This window comes from Xiphias gladius, chromosome 22 (assembly GCF_016859285.1).
Source record: "Xiphias gladius isolate SHS-SW01 ecotype Sanya breed wild chromosome 22, ASM1685928v1, whole genome shotgun sequence".
Lineage (NCBI taxonomy): Eukaryota > Metazoa > Chordata > Actinopteri > Istiophoriformes > Xiphiidae > Xiphias > Xiphias gladius.
This window is the reverse complement of record NC_053421.1, coordinates 13,110,006-13,137,158: the sequence shown is the minus strand read 5'-3', so window position 1 is coordinate 13,137,158 and position 27,153 is coordinate 13,110,006. Positions and strand designations below refer to the sequence as shown.

The 27,153-nt window shown below is 39.5% G+C and overlaps 1 protein-coding gene across 4 annotated transcripts in view; it reads right to left on the bottom strand.

Moving 5' to 3' along the window:
- Positions 1-24,415, bottom strand: part of LOC120784342 (focal adhesion kinase 1-like) — a 69,040-nt gene extending 44,625 nt beyond the window's left edge. For 2 of the 4 annotated variants that reach the window (XM_040118077.1, XM_040118080.1), the window contains exons 1-4: positions 24,119-24,415; positions 14,882-14,902; positions 1,918-2,204; positions 1,657-1,823 (exon numbers count right to left, since the gene is read on the bottom strand). In XM_040118077.1, the coding sequence (XP_039974011.1) occupies positions 1,657-1,823; positions 1,918-2,160 (410 nt within the window). In that variant the 5' untranslated portion in view covers positions 2,161-2,204; positions 14,882-14,902; positions 24,119-24,415. Of the gene's footprint in view, positions 1-1,656; positions 1,824-1,917; positions 2,205-14,881; positions 14,903-23,801; positions 23,995-24,118 lie in introns of those variants that run through there. The other 2 variants (XM_040118079.1, XM_040118078.1) reach the window with 2 other exon arrangements.
- Positions 24,416-27,153: the final 2,738 nt, after the last annotated feature.

Sequence of the window (27,153 nt, the reverse complement as noted above, 5' to 3'; positions counted from 1 at the left end):
ATGTCAGCAACGGAACAGCATCCACAGAGCTGGTAGATTCTGTGTTTTCCTCAAAGTCACTTCAGCAGGATGGCTGGCTGCCAACACAGGGGCTGGAAACAAGAGTCTTATAGTTGAAAGATTCCCTTTCTACTCACTATGTTACTGTCTGATGGCACATTGACACGTGGTTTCATATTTTGCTAACAGTGAACAAAATGAACGTCATAACCTTGTTATACCATACGGCATAATGAGATTCCTGCTGTTACACTTGCCAGTTTCCTGTGTCACAGAAGTATCCAGATGGGCCATCATTGTTTATAGTCACATATAATTTTATGACTGACATATTGCAGTGACTACAGTTGAAAGAAATGGGTCAGGAGAATAGTGAGCTCCATGCAGGAGCCTGCAGTTAGAGGCTGTAGTTAGATAACAAAGGAAATCAAGGTTGAGGACAAAATTAATAAAACATCCCCGTTCTATAATGAATGAACGGAAAAGAGTAAGAGAAGAGAGAGAATGATGCACGTTTAAGAGAGAAGAGAAAATGGATAAAAGAGAAAACACAGATGCGAAAGATGAGAGAAAGAAGGATAGAAAGAGAGATCAAAGTGAAAAAGAGTGACTGCGAGCACACGAGACAGAAAGAGAGAAAGCATGCGAGGGAGTGAGAGAGGAGTGAGACAGAGTCAGTCCATCCCCTGGGCTACTGCTGCTGTTCTAACAATAGCTTGGCAGCAGCAGAAGCTCCTGTGGGCTTGCAGCTCCGCCGCCAGTCGAGGCAGCAACAACTGCCAGAGCTGCTCTGCTGCATGTTAGTGATGTGAAAAACTGGTTCATTTTGAATTCATTTCAATTTTAAAGACATTGGGTTTAACCCATCAAGTGCAGGACTATGGACTGAAGTGTAAGGAGAGCTGTTCACAACTCAACTCAACTGAGTGTGGCTAAGTGCAAGCACAGTTTGACTGTATGTTGAAAACAGACAGAGCTGCTTTCAAATCACAAACAGCACAGAGAACCAATGGATGCTCTTCCCTATAGAACGACAGATTAAGCGACTGCGTCAAATAAATGTGTAGAATAAGTCTTAACAAATTATAATTTAATAATATGCAAAAAATAGTACCAGCAAGAGCTACTCATTGCATGCAGGTCATGTGCTTGCGCAATGACGTCACCTTGACCAGATGAATTATGGTAAATGCCATAAACCCTTTAATCATTTTGGCTATCAACTCCTCTGTATTCACAATATGATATTAAACACGGATGAGTTATTATATAAGAACTTTTAAATCTCAAGAAAATCAAGATGGGCTGTGGTAAAAGGGGGCAATTTAATATTAAATACATGGTTGTAATATTTTTTACTGCTTGTACGCAGTGTGTTTCTTATAAGGTAGGCTGTAGCTTAAACAAGTGTAGCTTCTGTACAGTCCAATAGGGCAATTGTAAAGATGAGATGTTTATCATAATGATCGGCCTCTTCTCCTCCTCTGAGGAGAATAAACTGATGGTCTTTTAGGGACTGCAACGTCCAGCCCTGCTCACTGATCTGAGCACACTGTCTATGCACAGATAAACTTTACTCTGTTGTACACCTACTGGAAAAGTGAGACAAGGGAAGAAATGGGGAGTGGGAGCAATTGAATCCTGTTGTAGTTCTACCTCCATTCCTCCTGGGGGTGCTGTTTCTCATATTTCTCCCTGACGTGAGACACGCCCAAATCAGGGTGTAACCAGTGGAGAGCGTCAGAGTGCAGATGGTTGAGACGGAGGCCCAGGGAGGAAACACAGCGCAATTTGTGGATCTCTGCTATCTTCTGGATAACACCCTGTTGAAACAACAATGAATAAAGTAGAAAGTGAGAGGAAAGGAAATAATGAGTATGCACGGAGAGAAAGGTAAGGAATGTTTGTGTGTCTTACCCTGACATCTGTAGCATCCCCATGCCTGATATTACTAGCCCAGGTACATGGTTCACTATTTGTCTCAAAGTAATGGAAGATCTTGAGAACCCGGTCCATGGAGCCTGGGGGCCGCTCAAGGCCTCCAGCAGAGCTGCTTGTACCAACACCAGGACCACCAGGCATCCCAGACCGGGATTTAACCCCACAACCACCCGCTGCGGAGTGATTGAGGTTAGGCTCCAAGTAGGAAGACGATGCCATGCCTGATTCAAATCCTCCTGCTGGGGCTAACTGGCCGTCATATTCTGAAAGACAGGGATGAACACAGAAGACGGAGGTCAAAACATGAGATCATAGTTAACTAGTAGGTCGTGAAAGGAACATTACAAAGAAAAGATAAAGTGGGAAAAAAATCAAATAATAAAAAATATAAAAAAAAGATTAGGGCATGTTAAAAAAATCATTAAAAACAAATCTGGTATCTTAAACAGTAAACAACCCAATCAAACAGTCTTTCAGTCACCACCAGCCTCTCATTCATGCTGCACTTTACACATTTGACATGTTACAGTAATAATCATTTAGACAGAAGAGAGAGCTCGTGGAGAAAAATCCAAGTGGAGATGAGATAATAAAACTGTGACAACACAGCAACACTCGGACAACAAATGAATGTCGTAGAGAGCAGGAAAACCTCCACACTTGCATATACTGTATGTTAATGACTGAGCTTGTGTATGCGCATGTGTGATGAGGAGCGGTTAATCCGCCAATCAGTCAGTAAATGAGTGAATATAAACCAGATGGACCGAATGGACTCACAGTTCCACATAAATCAGGTGAGTTTCAATAAATAAATCCTCAAGCAGTGGGAAACACTGAGGTCAGATTGGCAGGGTAGTCAGTCTTGTCAAGCAACAGATTTAACAGCAAAGTACTCAGACTCCAGTCAGCCAACCAATCAGCCTTACTCTAGTCTTTCTGAAGCACATTTACCCTACCCTGTCTGCATGGCTGCTCGGCTACATCTTGCACTCTGGTGGTTCCTAGAATCTGGCTAGACTTGCTAAGGTCTGCTGTGGAAGATAAGTAAATTATTCTGGATATACTGGAGTTGATTGGGAGTTGCTCTGGCTCATGTTACAGAAACCTTTCTAGATAAGGATTTCAATTCCTAAGCTCTGCCTATCTGCCAACACTGACTCCAGTGCTCTCTGTTTCCAGAATATACAATAATTTGCTATGGCGCTGTGACAAATGTGACTGATTTCATAATGTCATTGACGAATAAACGGTATTTATTGTGGATTGTTAAAGTCTGGCCGATTTCCAGTCGGTCAGTATCTCCCCTGAAACCAATCAGGCAGATTGGAGGATCTCTAGTTCCGAACCCTTATAATGTAAGTTACTAAATACTATCATTGGGTAGTAGCTTAAATAAAGAGTGAAATATTTTTTGGCAAATTCATAATGATGAGATGAGCCTACAAAATCACAAGAAGTCTCAATAAAAAAAATGTTTTATGATAAAAATGCTGCAGTGCCAAATAAATGAAAAAGATTATTAAGCAAAAACAGGCACAAACCATCCTGCTACAAATTCTTCCTTTTTGACTCTGTCTCCCTTTCACCTATTTACCTTTTTTTAAGTTGTTTATTTACCACTCTCTTTCTACTGTAAGTTCATCTTCACACGTTATCCTTGTGAGAGACACACACTCTGCAGCTTCCTGTGTCATATTGTTACTTCCTGGATATCCCAGCAGGCCTTGTTGAGTCGTTATCAGTCCAGTGACTGGTTTCAGCTGACTCTGAATTCTGGCTGTTATGTGGTGATAACAGAAAACTGAATCTTACAGAATAATTTCACGGCTCATTCCCAGTATTGTGGATATTATCTACAACAAAATACTTTTCCAAAATACACATCTCTAAAGTTGTGATTTGCATCATCATTGCCAGGTTATTCAAAACTCAAAGAGCTGATTATTTTTACTAGATAGTTTATTTAATCCATCAAATATGGAGCCAATAAACACAACTGACAGACTGTGTTTTCAGTTACTGTTACTGTCAACCCTGGTTGTTTCAATACTAATCTCTCACAAGTAAAAGAAAAGAAAATCACTACTTTTAACTTCACATCACGACAGTCAACGTTTTTCTGTATTCTGCTCAGGTCAGGGCTGGAACACTTCATAATGAGGGGAGGGGGGGAAGGAAAAAAGAAACAGAGAGACAGAAACACGGAGGCTGATCCAGGGAAAGTTGGTTCAGCACTTCTGAAAACTTGACCTACAGTTGCCTCTTCAAAGATAGCGAGTGAAACATGCCTTTTGTGTGTGTGTGTGTGTGTGTGTGTGTATGCACAATGACTGCAACAGAGGTTTAAAGGAGGACATTATGTATCTAATAACTTGACTCAGCATTCTCTTGTAAGAACTTGCTATATTGATAGTATGTGTGTATAAAACTGTGGGTGTGTGCACAAGTATGATCCACATCCACATCCACATAGATGTGGAAAGGCAATTTGCCAGTTTTCTTTTTTAGTCTTTATTTTTGTCAAATGGAAGCCTCTCACTCCTGATTACATTTATATTATCACCTTTCTTGCTGTTATTAACCTTTTCGTCACTATTGTTATATTGTGCTATGAATCAAACAGCTGTTATTGCCGTTCCCCTCATCTCCAACTGAACTGTGTGTATGCTTTGTGGAGTATTGTTAGAATGGTTATCGGATACACTTTTTTAAAATAAAATCACTTTTGCTGTTTGGTTTAATTTCTAGATTATAGGATGACCCTTGCTAGATTAAACACCTGACCATCTTTGTGTAAAATGAGCTCATACTGTAGGTTTGATGAATAGATGTCAGCGTATAATGGTCACAGACATGGCAACAGACCCAACAGACCCTCATTCAAGGTTTTAAAACGACAGATTAGTGCAAATAAAATACAAATGCCCCGCCTACAGAATTAATATCATGAGCCGATTAAAATGATACTACAGTACTTTTGCTATGATACTAATGGATTATTAGGTGGCTTGTTACAATCCCTAAAAAGTGTGCCACTGCTATAATTCCATTAATAATACCACTATATCATCTCATTATTACAATAACTACTCACTCTCTCTCTATTTGATGAAACCGGTCACCATGATGAACACATTAAAGGTACATACTGGCTCTGTAATCAAAATGCACATATTAGTAGGGTTTTGCAGATCATTAATAGTCACTCCTCTATTACTTGAAAAGCTGATGAGATTTCAAGCTTTCTAAACAGAAAGAACAAGCTTGGCTCTGTGTATTTGCTGGGAATGCTTCAAATTCCAAGCCTTTCTGCACAATACCTTACATTACACTATGCATTTGTTTTAGTTTTTTTTTTTTTTTGCAACCTTAGTGAAAATCAGTGCTGCATTTGAAAGGGAGGGGGCTTTGAACTATGAATCATTTTAGTACTGCTGTTGGGACTATATTTGCTGTACAGGTGCAAAAAAATTATTCGAGGACATTGCTCCTAAAATGCCTAGGCTTCTGGTCAAGTGTTAATTTTTTTTTCTGATGACTATGTAAACAAAAACATACACAGGTTAATGTTCTGATTAATTAAGTACTCTAATAGAATACGGTGCACAGCATATCATTTTATTTGAGTAAAGTATTCCAATAACAATCACTTACATTTTGCATTAAGCCCAAACCTGAATACATCTGATCTCAAAATCTGAAACCCCGACCATGCTCTGTTGTAGTTACAGCATCACGTCCTACTGTCCTAGGTGCTCCTACTGTGTGGGAGGTTTTGCGTTCAGTGGATATCAGAGTAGTGACATCATAATATTTGGCTATTTCTTGTAAAAAGTGTAACAGAAAAATCAACCGCACAGAGTAAATATTATGTTGCTTAAAAAACAAATTCAATGCTTTTTTTGTTTGTTTTTTTAATGCAGTGCATCAGTGTTTGCTGTACAATTTGGGGTTAATGAAAAATTTATCAAAACATGTTATGTGGAAAATCCTGCCCAGAAAGTGCATGAGTAGTGATACAGTTGCACAACATAGCTCCAGTTGTTCCACAGCACTAGTTCCAGCTTTCATGCCTCCTCTCAGGGGGTCATGTTAAAAAATGTATTGGGGACATTATTTTGACTGCAACTCATTTTTAAATAGAAGCGATTTCGCCAAAGGAGCTATAGAGTCACAAACCACAGCCATCTGCTGTTGCTGCTCACCCACTCAGTAATCAGATTAGATATTAAGCACTCAAATATAGTAACACACCACTGCATACACTGACACAAAACACAATAGTGATGCAAAATCACAAACATGTACCTTAACCTAAATACTACATGCAGCTTAATGAAATCCTATTAGAGAAGTAGGCATACCTACATTTAGGTGCAACTCATGCAGATACTTTATGCTGTAAATACTGTTATGTCACACATAACTAGGAAATGTAGTAAAAGTGAGTTTAGCTGTTTCTCAGTAGCATTTTTCAAAAGAGCTTTTGTTCATGTTAATATGGCCAAAAATCACAAAAGCTACCGACTAGAATGCAACTGAATCTATGTAATTCAAGTCTAGGTTAGAATAAAATACTTTTGATAAGTGATTGATAGCTTAGTATTGTAAGTACGTTGTTTTGCTTAATTGTATCTGACATTGACTGGAAAGTCGGTTTTGTCTTTTTGTTAGCAAAATATCTGAAATAGTTATGAATGGGTTTGGCTAAACTGATGGACATAAAGTTCTTTTCCTAAACACAATTTGTTGTGCAAATCCAAAATTTCTGCCATAAGGCACTTCCTTAATTTTTGATACTATCGAGCATGGAAAGCTCTGACAGTGGGTCTTTGAAGTTCGCCGCTAAACAGCACTGCATTCTTGTGCATTATGCCATCAAAAGAAAGATAAAAACACATAGACCATAAACACATTATATTACAGAAGCTGTCCTTTAGTTACCCAGCTTCATACCTTGCAAAATCAGATTTAGGGCACTATAACATATGGATCTAAAGGTACTTTAATTGCTATTTTAAATATATAGGTGCACTACACAACACATGACAAATGAAACCATTTCTCACTGCACCAATTTCTACCCAACATAACTGCACTAAATCCCCACATGCATGCCCTCACAGTTTCAAAAGGAGAGGAATCAAATCAACTAGGCCATGCAGGCAGCCAGGACAGAAGCAGGCGGCTGCCAGGCCCACAACCCCCTCTCTTTCAGTGGGGCTCCACTGACTGACATTCAGCCCGTTAAACCACAGAGGGCTGGAGCTGAGCTCTGTCTCGTAGCAGCAGCAGAAGGATGGTTTATCTCCTCGTCTAACTGGTATCTGGGTTACCGGGGTTAGCACAATCTTGGGGGAACCTAGGCCTCTTCGTCTTTTTTACCATCACTTTCTCTTATTCGTCACATTCATCCCTCCCTTAATGACTTTATTTCCAAAGCTTGCATCTTTTCCTCTCTTCCACTCCCCACATCCCAAATCTCCTGAATTCTCCTTCTTTCTGCATCCCTCTCTTTATCTGCGACTCCTGTCTTATCCCCCTCTCTTAATCTCCTCCTGTTGCTTATCTCACATGCTTACAGGCCTTTTAGTTCCTGCCTTCACATTTCCATTTGATCCTTCTGTCCTATTGAACCACCTCTCTTCCTTCCTTTCTCTCATCCTCAAACAATTTCCTCTGCCCTTCCCCTCTCCCATACTTCTCCTCTCTCTCTCTCTCTCTCTATTTCTCTTTCTCTCTCTCCTGTCTTCAGCCAAAGATGCGCATTATCTATACCAAGGGATTCAGTAGAAAAAGCTTGAAGTCTAAACACTGGTTGTACCCATCTACATTTATATACATATATAATACACTACGTGACACACATCCATGTTCAGTGCTGGTCTTAATGTCACTTTCATTTTATATACAATGCTTTTCTACAGTGTGCCAAACAGACCAGGAGACCTGCACTAAAAGTGTGTGTGTGTGTGTGTGTGTGTGATCTGAGTTGTTCCAGTGACATCAAAGCTTCCCGGGCGACTTCCACTACCTCAGGACCCACTGTTATTCACGAACCTACATACAGCTCAGTAAAACTGTAACCCTTGCAAATGAGGTGATAAGAATTCACAACCATAGTTCAGTAGTTCAGTTGATTTTTCAGACAAAGGCTTAAACCAAAGTTTAAAAAAAAAATTTGGGGATTCAGTTCAGGATAGTTTCTTCCTCATACTGCTCTATGACATGAAATCAAGTGCTGTAAACATGGCATCCCACAGACTGACAAGATACACTCACTGGATACAGTTTTATTAACCTGTCATGCTGTAGCGCTACTGTACACAGACTTGCTGTGAAAATCAAAACAAAGTTTATGATTATGCAGCACTTTACTGTGCCTAGTACCTTTTTTCATTCTCTGGTGGTCTCAAAGACCTCAGAAATAGTAGTCGGTTATGAACATTATTAGTCATGACTGTAACTGGATTTCATCTCTCATAAGCAATGACAGACAGGACCAAAACAAGGAATTTTGTAGCGCATTATGAGTTACGTTCGAAACCTCTCCCAAAGCCCAGAGTGATGAAGTAAACAAATCCGATTTGTGCCACTGTCTGATTCAGACTTCATGAAGCAGAAAACATAGCTCAGGTAAACTAAGTCCAACCATCTGACAAAGTACTGTAGTTTTAGCAGTATAGGGAGATGCTTCAAAACATAATGGGAGATGGTAAACACACGAGAAATCATGACAATTAATTGAAAGTAAATGTTTCATTTTAAATAATGACACCCTAATAGAGACAGTTGCTCTGTATTTACAGATAGTGGCATATTTTACATTTTTACATTTTATCAATGATGAGGATATATTACCATGTTGTTGTAAATGATAAAAGTTTTAGTAAAATACCCTGTGACCAGTAAACAATAACATATCCATCTGCACATTTTACTGTTTTTTACTACTGAAGTTTGCATTCAGTTCGTATGTGGCAAGTTTGTATTGGTATACAGTTTAGTACATACTTGGTAGGGGGTGCTGTGCGTAGATGCAAGCCCCCTTGCTCCAGCAGAGAGGGATGCAGCCGCTGTTCTCCATTTGTTCTGTAGAGAGTGCAGTTCCAGGTCTGGCCACAGGGCCCAGACAATATTGCTGGGCCCCGAAAACAGCATAGAGCCAAGGACTAAGACTGGTCCCTGATCTGGCTTGTTGCAAGGATGGAAAATTCGTGGTACATCAATTTCAATTAGCTGGGGATGAGCAAATAGAGATATCAAAAAAATGTCCCCAAAAAGTTAGCTTGTTGTGCTGGTACCTGGGCTGTCAATGGTCATAGGGATGATAATAGCCATTGTTCAACTTTTAGCCACCTCACAACACAGCCACAGGCAATACAATAGGGGGGGGAAAAAAAAAAAAAAATCAAAGCCTGGTTGTAAGTAACTCCAGTAAAGCAGAGAGCCCAGTAAGAAGAAACAGAGGATGTCAAATATCCTTTGTACTGTAAAATGTGGTGACACAGCAAGTAACCCCACAGGAGGTTGAGAGAATACCAGTTGGTGACTGTCTATGCTCTGGCAGCCACTCCACTCGATATCTATCATCAAGGTCCAAGTCAAACTGATAGAGATGCTCCAAATATTTTCACTTTTAAATAACACCAAGATAAAGGTCTGACTCAGCTTCTCACAATGGGCCAGCATGCAGAAATGATCCAAATCAAAGTTGGTCTGAAGGTCAGCCTTTCTTTTGCCCTATGCTTATACTAAAACAACTGACAGACACTAAAAAAAGCAAGTACTGTATCTGGTGCGGGACTCCAAGCTACTGATCACAAGACAGTGACTCGCTCCCCTGCATGTTGCTGAAACATCATAATACTCCATGACTTGAGGAAGTGCCTTGGGGTCTAGGTTTTATTAATCAATCCATCCAATTTATGTCATGACCTTTAACCGCGCAAAAAACCTTCACCATTGTGCAAGGTGGTTTGTAATGATCCCTGTAAGGCAGGTCTTTTTTTTTGCTCCCTCACTTCAGCGAGATTTAGCCCTTGTGGGTGGAGAAGATTCAGTAATTTGCTTGAAGACACTTCAGCTGGGTGTAAGCTTCGCAAAACAGACATTCAAGCCTGGCTTCTGTAGTAGGGGATGATTTCTCTACCCATTAGGCTATCCTGCGGTCCAATAAATCTACACAAAATATCAAATTCTGGTCTTCTGCGCGGAGTTGATGATCCAATTAATCAATCCTTGATGTGATCCTTGATGCTTCATGAAAGCAGCTTTATCGCTTCGAGAAGCCATAAATCTCAAGTTGCAGGTTACAAAATAACACTAAGCCCTTGATGCCAAAGTAAGACTCCTTATAATCACATCAAAGTACCATTTTCCAAGAAAGGTAGGCATTTTGTTCTATAAATCCACATTGTTGTCTGAAGGAGATGGCAAGACGGATGAGAGAAAGAAGAGACTGGCATCAGTGAAGAAGATGGAAATGTAGGGCAAAGGGGGCGTAGAGAAATGGAGCATATTGAGCGGGAGGTAGAGGTAGAAAAGAGTGAGCGACGGAAGGGGGAAAAAGTAGAGCGAAGACAGGGAAAGAAGGATGTAGAGGAGAGATTAAACAATGAGTTGAGAAAGAACAGAATGATTGAAAAAAAGGACAGAATTAAAAGGAAACTGTGAATAAGAAAGCGAAAAGAGAAGAAATAAAGAGAGCAGGGTGAAGAGAGAAAGCGGAAAAACCCCAGGGAGAAGCGGAGCCTCACATCCTCAAAAACTTTCCTACAATGCTCTGAGCCTGCAGAAGTTAACCAGGTCAAAGCAGGTGTCTGATGTCAGAGAGAGATATAAAGTGTCAGAGACCCGAAGGGCGAGGTGGAGCAAAAAAAGGCTCTGATGGAAAGCCAGGCAGGATGGGAAAAAGATTATAAAGCGAAAATGATGCTGCATGAACGGCCTGGACAAAAATAATTTTTTGATGCGGTAAATCCATTTCGAAGTCAGTCAGCTGTGAGTCGTTCAATCTGGCTTCTGAGGGCTTTCTTCTACAGCAGCGGAAGAGCAACTAGATCAAAACATAATTTCCAACCTCAAACACACACACGTACACACTGCCGCACCCAAACAAACACACACACAGAGTATCCAGTGCAATCCGTGAGCAGTCAAAATGAGTCCACCAAAGAGACTGTAGAGTGAGAGAGTATGTGTGTAAGCCACAGAATGTACATATATAAGAGTGAATGTGTGTGTGGTAAGCAGGAAGGTTACTGTGCATGTATGTATGTGTGTGAGAAACTGTGTGAGTGTCAGCAAAGGTAGGAGTGGGTGCGCGAAATACTCAAAGTCAGTGTGTGCATGTGTGAGCCAAGTGTTTCTCCTCTTGCTGTGACCACGCTGAGAAAAAAAAAGCTGCTCCGCCGCTCACTAGCAGGCAGAACCAGGGAAGGAGGGGCATGTCGGTGTTGGGGTGTGTGTGTCTGTTTGTGTGTGTGTGTGTGTGTGTGTGTGTGTAGGGCAGAGAAGGAGAGACAGTAGAGTAGGAAGATTAATAGAAATATTGTAATTGAGACTTGACACAGTGTAAAGAAGGCGAACTGGGTGGACAGTACCTATAAATCTGCTAATAGGACCACAGTCTTTAAACAACACTCCAACTTTAATAAACAGGCACTCATATGAACACACAAACCCAACACACACACACACACACACACACACACACACACACACACACACACACACACACACACACACACACACACACACACACACACACACACACACACACGGTTTTACCAGGATCGGAGCTTTGCCACTGAAAATATACATTCCACTCTTTGACCCCTTACAAACAGTTTTTCTCTATATTCCTATTCATTATCCCTCCCCCTTGTCTCTTTGTCTGTCTGTCTGTCTGTCTGTCTGTCTCTCTCTCTCTCTCTCTCCCTCCCTCCCTCCCTCCACAGGCCATGGAAGATCTCTGCTGCCCTCTGTCCACACTCTCTATTCTCTCTCTTCTCCTCTCCACGCATATTTCACCTGTTCTTTCAGCATTCCATGGCAGTAAAGCACTCTGACATTCAATGAGTCTCAAGTCCCAGAGCACAAGATGGTCGTAAAAAACTTTACACCTTGGCCTCTAGCTACAAAACATGTGATTATTTAGTGATATAAATTCATGTAGATCATTCAGATGAATGTTTTATATTTTGCCTCAAACAAGAACAGCAAGTCCTGCAAATTTAACAGAAAAATGTCATTTGTCTGTCAACCTTAAATGACGCATGAAAGCTATTTCTGACCTGATGCGCCTATCAGCAGGACAAAATTGTTTGCCTGTATCTTCCAAACCTGTTACAAATCACTGCCGTTTAAGAGTCCTTTGTCGCCATTGTTTTACTATACTAACCTCAACGTTAAAATTAGGGAATGAACGTGGTCATGGTTAAAAAGAATCAACCTTGATTGTCACTTGTCAAAGAACACCAGAATGCAGGCTTGCCTCTGGTTCCTAGAGTCTCTAAAAGTGGAATGGGAGGCACAGCCTTCAGTTATCAGGCTCCTCTACTGTGGAACCATCTTCCAGTTTGGGTCCAGGAGGCAGACACACTCTCCACATTTAAGAGTAGACTTAAAACCTTCCTTTTTGGTAAAGCTTATAGTTAAGGCTGGCTCAGGCTTGGCTTGAACCATCCCCTAGTTATGCTGCTATAGGCCTAGACTGCCGGGGGACTCCCATGATGCACCTCTCTCCTCTCACCTCCCCTTCCTCTCCATTTGTACGCATTCATATCATATCAATGCTTGTTACTAACTTGACTTTTTCTCTCTCCCGTAGCTTTGTGCTTTCTCATGTCATTCTTCTCTCCTCCTGTTGCTTTCTGCAGGTATTTCTGCCCCTGGTGCTAGAGAGTCTGGATCTATGACTGCAAACCACCTACAGCCCCCATGATCCTGCTCAACACCCACTGCTTCAAATACTATGATTATCATCTATTATTATATTTAGTTTTATTAGTATTATTATTCACCCTATTATTATAATTATTAGTTTTATTATTAGTCTCATTATTGTTACACATCTTTATGTTATACGTCTACTGTGCTATGTTCTCTTTCCTCCCTCCTGCCCCCCCCCCCCGTTCTCTCTCTCTCTCTCTCTCTCCCTCCCTCCCTCAACCCAGCGGGTCGGGGCAGACGTCCGCCCACCATGAGCCGGGTTTTGTTCAAGGTTTCTACCTGTGAAAAGGGAGTTTTTCCTTGCCGCTGTCGCCAAGTGATTGCTCATGGGGGAATGTTGGGTCTCTGTAAACATAACTATAAAGAGTACAGTCTAGATCTGCTCTACAGGAAAAGTGCCCTGAGATAACCTCTGTTATGATTTGACGCTATATAAATAAAATTGAACTGAATTGAAATAAACTTCTCACTGATAAACGAACAGCGGTCTCCCATGTTAATGTCCAATATTTTGTTGATCCATTCATCCATCCCAACCTCATCACTATGCAGACTTTATTGCACTACAATAATGTCACTGGACTTTCCCCTTTGTCTCCACTCATAACTCCTACAGCCACTTAAGGGTTTTGCCACTTGAACGTAAACATATGTCACTTTTGGGGCAATTGCTGAAATGACTAATGCTGTTGTTTTCTTCCGTCAACACAATGGTGTTGACAAGAAACATGCTTTTAATTAAATGCCAGGATCCATAATATAAAAACAATGAACAATGATCACTTAAATGTTTGTGCCATAAATTGCACTCAGCACCAATACACCCACAGCCAATTCTATGCAGGTGTCAAAAATGAGCAATATGAAATGATCAACATTTAAAGAAAAAATAATTAGTCTTTTGCTTCTTGGAAATTGAACAAATTTATACTGTAATTTTCTCTTTTTCTAATCAGTTATGTAACCTTCGTTTTCACCGATTTAGTAGATTTTAAACATGTGGAACTTACATTCTTTATCTCAGTTGCAAGTCATGGCTCCAGATGTCTTCTTTTGTGTTTTGAGTCTTACCACCATTTAAAATTGTTGCATGACATAAATTCTGAGTAGATAAAACTGAGTTACAGAGGCTGAATGTTATGTTCAGTATGCTCTTCACTGAAAATGAACATGTGATCCTTATCAACAGTGCTGAGAATGAGTGTTTTCCCAGGGCTGTTAAAGGCCACAGAGGCTCCATTTGACCACTCTGTAGGCTGAGTGCAATGCTGCTGTTACTTTCTAGCAAAGTTAGAAAGCATCATCTCATTATAAGTTTCATGTAACCCCAGTCTTAACCGCAACTTTGGCAACACATCTCCCAGTGGAGAGTTGCCAAAGTTAAGGTTAAGATATGTAAATTATGTGTCGGTCCTTCACGGGAATGACAAGTTCTCAGCTCCAAATATACAACAACCTGCTCGAAGATATAGGATCAACAGTTACCTAGCAACAGCCGCGGAGAGACACTGGATCTAAGGGCCATAAAATGTCTTAGTTATACCTCTGAAATCATTCAGCTCTACCTCTTTCCATACCATAATAAAGCAACACCAGCCCTCTTTAAATTTGAGTTAAGACTAAGACCGAAGAACATCATGTCTTGTGTAAAATAAAAAAAGAGGGGTAAATCTTTTAATTACCAAGAAAAATCAAAAAATGGACACTGTTATTTAGTGTGGCTCACATTATTCCTATTCATATCCAAAATTACATCGGGCACCATAATAAAAAAAAACCAAAAAAGATATACAAACAAACTTGCAGGTACATGTTGTGGCACTAGCTGTCATCTAATGTTGAATGTTAAACATTTTCACATACTTTTAGAATAGTATAATCTTTCATTTCTATCATTAGCTGACAGGTAGTTCAACAACACTTGCCTGTATTTGGAAGAAAAAAAAAACAAAACAAAAAAAACAGTAAAATTTGTACTCACCGGCGTAGTATGATGAAATGTCTGAAAAAAAGAGAAAAAAAACCCCAAGATTTTACTTCAATAAATGTGTGTATATAACACTGTGTTAAACTGTATTATTCACAATCACAGTATCTTCGTGTCATGGATTAAGTCATGCCATCAATGAGAGCCACTGTACTACAGCATGACTGGAAGTTATATTATTGCAGCTGATTTGTTCTGTGGCCATGAATATAAAAATGTGGTGTTTCTTCTGACCCTCACCAACCCCACCAAATTCAACACATCTTGCAATTAGCTGTCCATAAAACTGATACACTTATATGAAGTATAAAACACTTAATAGGCACAGATATGTCTTGCATGCATGCAAAGATATACTATCTATATGTATGTTAATGAGCTATTTATTTTCCTATGTACTGTACTCTTATTAAAGTCCAATTTCATGATAATCTCCTAAACGTTCCACAACACAAAAAAAGGGAGTGAAAAAGTGGAGAGGAAGGGATGAAAAAAAAGGCTAAAATAAAGAAGCAAAGAAGGAGACAAAGGTAAAGATGTAGACAGGTGGAGTGAGTTAAAGAAGAGTATGATACAGGGCGAAGAGGAGGGACTCAAATAACATCATCATTGAGAAATGTAGCCGTTGACAGGAAGAACACTGTCATTTAGTTGTAAATAACTTACATAATAAACCAATTAGCAAAATTCTCCTTAAATCATTTCTGTTTACTGAATTAACTAATTATCTTAGCGTTACAACTAACAGTCACATCCAAGAGGACTTTCATCACTTGGAAAGTGCAACTTACCAGTCCAAAATATTACAATGCTTTACTACTTTATTTGACTGGAAAGAGTCAATTTATTATCACACTAAGCATATCCACTTGTTTACACGTTTGACAGCACTGACCAACCAGTGACTGTGCAGCAGCTCTAATGGATCAGGAGGATCTAATATGAGCTACATTCCAGACAGCCGGAGTGAGGGGAGAATCATGACTTGGCAGAATATATCTACCCTGTTATGCTGTAATAACTTCACCCACTGGCCTCAGTTCATCTCCACTCAAATCTGTCTCACAACCCTCAGTCACCTTCTGCTCACCACTACTCAGTCCCATCTTTAAACTCACTCTGTGCTACATTCTCACGTAAAAAACGACACCAAAATGAGCGATATGATGACATGTCCACCAGTCTGAAGCTACACTGACATCTGTTACTAAGCAGCAGACACGAGGCAGGACTGTGGTGCTAATTAGGATGCCAAGGCTTTTCCTTAGAATATATGAAAGATAAAAGCTGTGTCCCAATTCCTTAGAACCTTTAACATTCTGTGCTATATATGAATATCCAAAGTAAGCTATTGTTACAGATAGTAAGCAAGAAATTAATGTACTTTTTTTTGTAGGGGAAAGACATATGATAGACACACACGTCCCCAAAATAGCAACTTTAAAAACTACAACCGACTAAAAGATGCAAAAAGACATTCGTTTTTGTATTCGTTGATTTAAAAAAAACATTTTTTTTCAAACTGTAGCTGTGTCCTGATTCCATATTACATTTTTATTCTAAGCAGGTTTCGTGTGTGTAATGTGTTCACACTGAAAAGTGGCAAAGTAAAGTATCCACAAAAGAGGCAGCATGTAGTCTAAAGAGTGCTTTATTTTTTAAATGAATTGCACAAAGGAAATAGAGGAGATGCTCATTTAAATTAAACATTTTTTGGTTGATCACATCTTTGTGAACACCTGAGAAAACAAAGCATAAGTATTGAATATTTGGTAAAGTAAGGCTGGTTAAGAAAGTTTACTAAATTTAGTATGAATACTGACATCCTTGAGTTTACTCATTTTACTCACTTTTCCAGCGCTAACAGACAACAAACTCGATTTGATTCACTGCTGCTCAGTGTGTGTTCTGCCATTTCACATAATTTCCTCTAATCACATAATCCAATTTGTTCCTGGCAGAGTTGTGTCCAAAATGTTGGCTACAAGGAAGATGCTATTAACAAAAGCAACACAACAGCAATCCTGGCATTATTCTCTTTCTCCCTCACTCTGTCTCCAATATTCACTAGAGACAAATGTAATATTTAAGGCGTTGATACACTGAGCAATTTTGAGCCAGGACTGGCAGCACATAAGGTAAAGAAGGCTTCATCATGTATTGAAATGTTTCTTGGTGTTAAAAATATACCTATGAATTGAAAGCTGAAGCACTATTGGCCTAAGAATTGCAGACACACTTTCCCTACAAAGCTGCCTTAAGTTAATACAGTTACTGTATATTTAAATGTTTCAAACACCCAACAGAAGTATGACAACATACACAACCACACATACATTTTCTTAAAGAGACCTGCCTCTCTGGTTTCAAACAATCCTCTTGGCAGAGATATTTTCTCAGTGTAGCCAGAAATGAACTAGCTTTAAATCCAACTTTAATCTTTCACATCCACAAATAAGGAGCCCAAACTAGAACCTGTTATTAAAACAGTACTGAAACATCTGTCACTAGAACTGCTTAAAACATTTTCACTTGCATAAACAATTCTCAGAGCTTCTCCCTCCTACTCTATCACATTTTCCCCCTCACACTCTCAGCCTTTTTCTTTCTCTCTCCCACTCAGACTAGAAAACTATTGCCTCTGGCTGTAAACCATAGAGGCTACGGTACAGCTGACACCACTCTAAGGGCATTGCACAACTCCATTCTCATCAAGAGAACAACAACAGCCTTTTGCAGCTCCTCTGCACTAATCAGCCTATCAGAATACAGAGTAACAGAATACAGTGGTGCAGAACTGAGTGCAACATCAAGAGAGAAGAATAAAGTCACCACAGTAACGGCAACAGCTTTAATAAGGTTACTGCTATTGCAAGTAGCAGCTATAAAAACATTACTGTAGTACTGGCACTACTGCAGCGATTGGGAAGTAAGGCAGAGGACTCTCTGAATACACCAGTGGCCTTTTTCACATTTGTATTTTTTATGTTTGGCAGAAAAACTGTTTACATGTGCAACATTTTCATATGTTGTCTGTTGTAATACCTGTGATAATAACCTTTATGGGCAAGCTACAGTACATAACCCAAAAGAGGATAGGTTTTGGTTTATTTACTCGTATACACTCAATCGAATGAAGCTGCACACTCAATTTGTTAAACGGTATGCCAAAATAAGTGCTTGAAAATACTGCACTGCTTCATACTCCAGGGCACCAATATCAATTCAGAGAGCCCAACAGTACAAAGAACATATACCTTATGAAGTTTGTAACATCCCTCGCATATGTTCATCACCAGCCCTGCAGCCCTTTATCACTCCCTACTGTCAATTATTTTCTTCCTAACAACAAATCAAGTGAACCACATGCTCTTCTTTTAATATAATCTATTGTATCAAAGACTTGATTCAATTATAATATTTTTATGCAATAAAACATTAATTAAACAAAATAAGAGATTTAAGAATGAAAATTCAGACTGACATTCAAGTAACTTTTTCTTATTTATCTTAATAATTACCTAGATGTCTTTACATTGCTCTTTGCAAAGAAAAAAAAAAAAAGACTAGAAGAGATTCATTGGATACTAAACTTAACAAATCCAGATATTTGACCAACTTGGGACAACCTATCAGATACCAACCCTGATCCCAACCCTGCCGTTTTCTTTCTTGCCGTCTTTCTCTGAATTCACAGATTTATAGTTTCTTTCTTTTTTTTTTAACACAAACTAGCCTTTTTTACAAGCTGTTTTATGGCTCTACCTCAGTGTGCAGCGCACTGCACCAAAGTCAATGTTCAGACATTCACAAGTACATTGATACAAACCACTGCGTTTCTGGGGTCACAAAGAAACTTCACATCTCTAAATTCTTTGAGGAATTCACAATAAAGGATTTTGCAATAAATATACTATAAATATATATAACGTTTCTGCTGTCTCATATTAAAAAAAACACTTTATGAAATGGAAAGAGAAAATATTAAAATAAACATGATATAACATTGTATAGCCAGAGCTGTCCAGCCATGGATTAATATACTGTATCTGTAACTACTTTCAAAACACCTGAAGTACACTTGATTTTGCTCTAATATATTTAAACAACCTCATAAGTGGAAACACGAAAAATGTATCCAGTCCTTCTAGTGTTTACTAGAAGGACTGTAAACATCTAATACACCTTCACAGACAGCAGCACTATAAAAATATCTATTTGACTACTACTTTACTTCGTTGCCTGCTGTTTTGATCACCACTTTCAGATGCATTTCTGCAGGAAATGCAAAGCAAAATGAATGGTGGAGAAAAGTGTATATACCTTACTGGACTCCTAAAACATTACAATACAAGGTGGTTAGGTATAGACAATATATATAGTCATCACTTACTGTCTATTTTTAATCAGGATACAATAAACATGAAACTGAAATGCTCAATTTGACTTACTGTTATGATGTAATCCAATATGATAAACATCACCTAGAAAACCTGGCATATGATGCTGCACTACATATGAATTTTTGGAACGGGTGTTCCAATTATTGCGATATTGATTTTTTTCTTCCATATTGCCAAGCCTAAAAATGGTGTCACTTATACGGGAATGTCAAACATGTCACATAAACTTGCTCAGTGAAACATAACCTATGCTTTGACAATACATCTACTACTATATGTAAACCTACAGTGTAAAGCTATATTTTGATACGCTCTATTCCTAGTTCTTCCACAATCAAAGCACCTGGCAGTGTATGCTGACCATGTGGTATAAGTTAAACAAACAGCGAGCTATGGATGCAAATAGGGGAGAGCTGATGATGACACAACATGAGCACATGTTTCCAGTCATACTTTCACTGGTCTTTCCAGACAGCCTGCCACTGTATTGTCCCAAAAAAGATGACAACCCCTGCTCCAATAAACCTATCATAACAGTGCTCTCCCAGGTTTTGGACTAGGGACTGAACAGGGGTAAATATTTTCAAGATCAAGCACATTTGTTTCCTATAATTTGTATTTTGACAACTTGTTCCGGGAAAATTTCATGGATGGAAGAATCAGCTATAGAACAAATCCAAATTTATAACACAATCCATCAAGTATCTTAGCTATAGCTATTAGTGCAATACAGACAACATAGCCTGGGGCACAGGATGGGTGTTGGAGGTATAACTGTCATGGAATTCAATACAGCACAAATAACGTAACCACAATTTAGGCAGGACACAAGAATTAACTGAGATCATATGGCACAGTTTTACATCTTTTATAGATTAAAAGGGTGTGTGTGTTTTTATATACGGCGATAGCAGACACACAATGCTTTTATTTCCGTAGGTCTGTGGATCATCTGTTTTCAACTGCATAGGCATACATGTGGGCTTTCTAAAAATGTAACTAAGGCTATAGCAAGGTCTATATAACAAAAACTGGTCACTACTTTCTTTTTAACGTTATACCTCCACTAAAGTATCAATTGCCAGACATTTGCTCCACATATTCTGCTGTCAGTTGCACACCTACGTGTAACCTTGTGGCCAAGTAAAGTGACATTTGATCGCAGTGGCCTGTGGTTGTTTAGCTGCATTTATACAGAAACAGAAATCTGATGTTTAACTCTTTGTGGTATAGGTCTGACCAGACATGGCTGTCCAAAAGAGTCTAGAAGATCAGTTTTCATGCGGTTTCCCTGTGCAGTAAACAAGATCAGATGTGAGTCACATACAAAAGTTAAACACTTAGACTCTTTTTGTCTGTGAGAATGCAGGATTTAGATGCACAGGATGAGTGTGAAGCAATACTGGTCAGGGCACAAAGAACTATGAACCATGACTATAAGGGTGACAAAATTCAATGCCCATCTTACCTACAGTCAAACTGACCCCTCTGAATTGTGACTTCTTTGTCTTTGGTTGTGACAGTGCGACAGCGGTTTCTGAGTACTATAGTCACAGTGGCAGTGATAGTCACAGTAAGAAAAGCATTGACAGTTACAGTTGTAGCGACACTAATATATAGTATTAGCAGTGGTTTTTACATAACATCTTTAGGTTTGTGGGAATTTAAAACTGTACACCAATCACAAAAATGAAACCTAAAATGACAGGTAACAAGCCAAAAAAATATCTCCATATAGACAGAACCGCACACATTCACGCTATATTTCGTGGAGTAGAGTGTAGCGAGCAGGATCAAAAAATATTCAGGGCAACAGATACAAACAAACACTTCATTTGTGCCTGTTTATTCATTTGTCAAATCTGCTGTCAAAAAGCAACCGACCAGGTTTATCAAAGGAAAACAGAAAAGACTGACACCGTATTCGAGCCTTCTGTGTCTTTGTGCTCCACACTCAACCCGTCTGTGAGGTTTTCACATGCAACTGCTTGTAAAGCGGTGAACAGCACAAATTCCTTTCCAGCCCTCAGCCTGCCAGACCCTCTCTACCTGCCTAGCACAGAGGACCCATACACCAGTCCAATCACAGCCAACACATTCCCTGAGCCATCAGTATGACTACACACATACATACCGCCATTGGTGCAGCCCAGGAAATCCCAGAACTGCATGTTGGCAGTTGCTAGACAGAGGACTGAACCTGAACCACTGCTAAATCACAATATGTTCCTCTTCTGTCTCTCCACTTCCTAGTTGTACTGTATGCTGTCACTTAGAGGAGGGAGAAAACACCCGCCCACTGATTGTTTCAGACTGACACACCTGGGGGCTGAGTTTCATTTCCAAACAGCTGCTTTCTTCCCCTAAGCCTTCGTTTCTCGCTGCCTTCCCACTACTTCTTTCTTTGCTTCCAATCTTATCTGCTACTCTGTCTCCCATCTTTATGCCTCCCTGACTGAAAACACACAGGTGTAAACCTCAATCCATCTTCAGTGTTGCAGTGGAAGTAATGGGAGAGGAGGCAAGGCAGATAGACAGAGGGAGAAAGGAACCAAAGCCACTGCAAAGTACAAGCCCTCTTATTACAATTATCATCTGTATGAATAACAAGTGTATTAATGTGATTTTTACATACGAATGCAATTTAAGTGAGAAACATTCTGCATATGGGCACAATAATCAGAAATGCAATAAAAGGACATGTTAAAATACAGATGGCCAAGAACATTGCTCTGCATGAGTCAGGTTTTTATACATCTGACTGCAGACCTGTACACAACTCTGGATAAAAAAAAAAGCAATGAATAGCAGCACTGACTGGATGAGCAATCTAGCAAACATTAACTAGTCTTTCAATAAGATCTACACAGAAAAGCAGTTGTATTCATCCATAGGAAGGGAAGCGACTACATGAAAATGCCAGGAAGTGAAATTTCTTTATAACTCACTTAGAAAAAAGGCTGTCATATCCCTTTTTGTGGAAACAGGTGGAAACACATCCTCCATCATTAGTAAAAATTAATGACATTTTGAGTTCATTTACTGGAAAGTTAACTGATACCAGCCTTGCCTGGCTTGTATTCAGGAATAATAATATGTTCTCAGCTGGTTGTCATTCAATACGAAAAAAAAAAAGTAAAACTATCTGAGGACTAGTTTGTTCTACGATGTAATGCGTGGCATGTCTCCTACTAATACAAAGAGGATTAAAGGTGCATCGGAGGAGGAACTGTCATTGACTATTGATGAGAAGACATGGGAGGATATTTGGAGCTATGCCAAAAGAATATCCATCTGTGCACGAACAAAAGCGGTCCACTTTAGAATTATACATATTTCCCCTAACTGCAGACATTATTTTAATCCCTCACTTTCTCCTCTCTGTCTCAAATGTAAAACCAAAATAGGTAACTTAACCCACTACCTATGGTAATGTTGGAAATTACAGAAGTATTGGTCTGAAATACTATGTGAAAGGGAAAAAATATTTGACAAAGATTTAGAAATGGATCCAATGTCTTTAATTTCCAGCCTCCCAAGTAGAAATATAACTACTGTAGCTACCAAAAGGTTATATAACATTCTTACTTTTAATGCTAGGAAAGAGAGATTATTACATTGGACTAGTGATGAGGGCCCCTCTCTTAAGGGTTGGTGTAAAGTCAAATCTGAGGTATTTCCTTTGATCTATCTTACAAGTATTCTATATACCAAAGCAGATCAGTTGTACAGAGTCTGGCAATCCTATATGTCTTTTCTTGGACGTGATTTATCTGCTTTTATTTGACAAGGATTCTCCTGATCTTGAATTCTGTGATTTACCTGCAACATAGACCTATTTCGTACTATTTTTTGCTTTATTATTATTTTGCTCGTGGAAAAACCAATCAATATACCCCGCCCCCCCCTCTCAAAAAAAAAAAAAAATCTGTGGACACACTTTGCCCCTCTAGTTTGCCTGCTGGAGAACATGCACGGGGATGTGATGGGGTGCAACAGTCAGGTAAGGGCAGAAAACAAAAATGGCAAAAAAAAAGAAAACAGAAATCTGTAGGAGACATGACAGGGCAGCTTTGACTCTTAAACCTCAGAAACCCAAAAGAAACACTGAGAAATCACATCCACATCCACACAGCTGCTGAGCACCAGGCTGCGCACAGTACTTAGTAAATTGAAGCAATACACCTAAATATTAGTTTAAGCTCACCAGGTATGCTAAAAGAATTATCTGGGGTCTTAAATCCAGACCTGCTTAAAAATTAATACATTTCAATCGGCCTACCACAGCGATAAGTGTACAGTATTGTGGTTGACTAGGCAGCAAGCAACCCAAAAATACACTTGAGACGCTCAGGTTAAGTAAGAACTGCCCCCTTTTGTCTCAAACCCGTTGCTTGCGACAATGAATCTCAGTCTGAGCAACTCGTTGTTCAACAAAACACAGATGTTTTGCTACAGCGTTGTTGCTCTGCATGACAGAAATCATCCTTGGCTTGGACCTTTGCACCTACCGGAGAATCAGAGAGGGGTGGTTTCGGCCACTGCACCACTGTCTGTCTGTTAGGAATACAAATGACTCCGCGGTGTCAAAATGACCAGTATTTCATTTCATCCAGTCAACGATATACCAACATAAATCCTCATACCAGCCTCTATAAACACACCCCCGTGTCGTGCATTGGCGTTAACCCCATTGTCTGTGTGTGTCTGTGTGTCTGTGTGTGTGTGTGTGTGTGTGTGTGTGGGTTACCCCTTTAATGCTAAGCTAGCTCAGCTAACTGTGGGCTATTCCCACTCAGCCCGCCTCTTGAGAGGGATCAATACTCACCCGCTTTAGCCCTGGAGCCCGGCCGCACCTACTCCCTGTAACCGAGCGCCTTTTCCGGCTAGTGTGTCTGAATTTCACACATACACACGTTGATATCAGAACCGGCTCGGTGGCTGTATCTCTCCGTTATGAGTCTCTCTCCCTGTCTGTTTTTGTCCACAACAGCGCCGTGACCGGTTGTCGGTGTCTACTGACGCTAGCTCTTAGCACTGCTGCTCCTGCTGCTGCTGCTGCTGCTGGTGCTGGAGCCCGAGCTTTTCCAACATGGCTGCAGCTGGCAGGACGCACTGACAGGAGGATAGGGGCCCTACGTGTCCAATACTACTGCAAGGGTCTCCTACGGTTTTTATGAAAGACCCACATTTCATAATATCCTTCCCCATGAGGCGTAGATTTTATGTCAAATGAAGCCATGAAGGGCAAAGCTATCCAATCTCAGTTTTACCAAAATTCGTGACCTTACACTGCACAGCATGTGATCAAATTGTGTTTAGGGGCTTTATAGTGGTTCGACAAGGATTAATGCTCATCTGAAAATGTGTATCAATATTGTCAGTTTTATGCAACATGAGAAAATATAATTACCAAAAGACCTTCCTCCAGCTACAGTGCCATTGCTTTTTGTTTTTTATTTCCCTTTTTTTTTTTAAATCCATTTCCACATTTAATGCACTGTACTGACAAGTGGTAACAATACTTTTATACTATATTGTATAATATATTATACAATATTTAATTCAGGTATCAAGGTTCAAGGTTACTTTTATTCATCTATAAAGTAATGCAAATTACAGGGCTCACATCCTAATCAACCTTCACCGATTACAGAGCATATGAAATAAATAACCATGAAATTAACTGTAAAAAAAGAGAAAGACAGAAAAAAGAGAATATTTAAAAAAAAAAAAAAAGAACCATTTAAATAATGTCATAACAAAGTAGAACTGAAAGTAAATGCCTTTACTAATTTCATACACCAGAGGGGTGCCCTTCAGCTTACATGGCCTTACATAACACTATTCATGTTAGATCCAGGGCAAGACTGTCAAAGTAAAACTGCCATTGCCCTGTCAAACTATCATAGACAATGTTGTCAATAATAATGGCTGTTTGCCTCATTGGTGTCAGAAGTGAATAAAAAGTTGTCTAAACAGAGTCGCAGGTACTGATCAAAAGTGCCTTGGTGTAGGTAAGGAGATAAAAGGGGCGGGGGGCACTTATGCCTATGCACAAAACAGTCATTATTTTCCCGGGCAACACTCTGGGTGGAGTGCGGGGTGAAGCTGAAATTTAAGTGCTCTCCACTTTGTCCATTTTACTTTGTGCAAGTAATCACTGTGCTGGTGGGGCAGTCATCAAATCAACCTTGTAAATTTTTGCCATTGCAGATGGAAATTTGCAGGATTTAATTTTTTTATAGTGTAGCCCAATGCACCAAAGCACAGTGAAGTAACTGGAAACAGAAGATGCAGGTAAAAGAAAGAACCCATAGTCGTGCTAGAGCTGATGTCTCATGTTTAAATGAAATCTTATGAGATTTCTGTCATGCATTATTCATCATAATATAATAATGTAAGCCAAACAAAAGAGGCTTTGAAATAAAGATGCACCCCCAACATACACACACACACATTCACACATTCACGCACACAAACAAAATTATTGTGACTTTGATGCTGACTGCCATTATGCAGTCTTGGATCTCTGTGTCTCCACTGTCTCAAAGTCACAGCCCAAAACAATCCATCTACTGACAGTCCCACCTACACACACACAACACATTCATGCATGCAGCTAATATCCACACACACACACACACACACACACACATACACACACACACATGCATGCAGACACACGCAATCAATTCAAAGATTATTTTTATCCACACAAAAGAGGGAGGGTGACACTTAGGTGGATTAAAGCCCATGACATCATAGTTACATAGTATCCTCTATCCAGTATACCCAACATTTACACATTTGGCAGTCACACAGCTTGGCAGCTGTTGGGAAAAACATATTATATTTAGTGTAAAATTATTCCGTTCTATCTAATTAAACAGCATTGGAGGAAAAAAAGGGTAAATCAACCTTCAGCCAGCTGCATCTCACAGATCCCTCAAAACTCTACACAGTAAAATCCCACTGTATACTGTAGGTAGAGAGGTTGATGTTGTGTGTCACTTATATATTTCCCCAGCTGAATTTATGAGGAGCAATGGCTTCAGCGCTGTGTCTGATTGAACAGCAAATCTGCTTAATAGAATTTTATTGGATTCAGTGATGAATATAGTCAAAATGCTGTTTCAGATGCCAGAGGAATTGTTTTGCAGAGGAAAATGAAAATTTAGAAAGACAAATTAGATATTTTACAGTAGCTGAAAAAAATCTTTGACCAAATAGAGGCATAGACATATGATAACATTTTGAAATCTGTTGCCAGGTTTAAAAAGGGGGAGTGTGTTTATAGTACTGAAGTCATTTGGAATGGTTCCTGTTCTAAAGGACTTTGATTTTTGTCAGTCCATACACTCCTACATTTATTTGCCAAAAACTCTCAAATTTCTTGTTTTACACCTGACCTGTTATTTTCACATGCTTGGCATGTAATTAAATGGTCAAATAGCTTAAGCAGGATGCGGATTAACGAACAAACTAACAAAAAAAAAATCGGAAATGAGTCCGCATGTCAGGGACCATGCACAGGGACGGAAACAAACTTTATACAATGCCCTTCCACCCATCTGGAAAAGGATGAGGCTAAAAATGACCCATAAGTGATATTAAAAAGATCAATAATGCTGAGCTAGAAGAGTGTTATTAAAAAATTAGCAGATGCTGGACAGAAGCTGTATTTCAGTGTGATTTGAATGCAATTGTTAAAACACTACAATCATTTAGGATTGAGTACAGTGTCTATAGAGTGTTTTTTGGCTACATATCCTAGAGCTCCATCTAGTGGAAAAATCATAGAAGCACGCTATCTAGCCCTCTATCTATCTACTCTAACTTATCTGAAACTACACTGTTAAA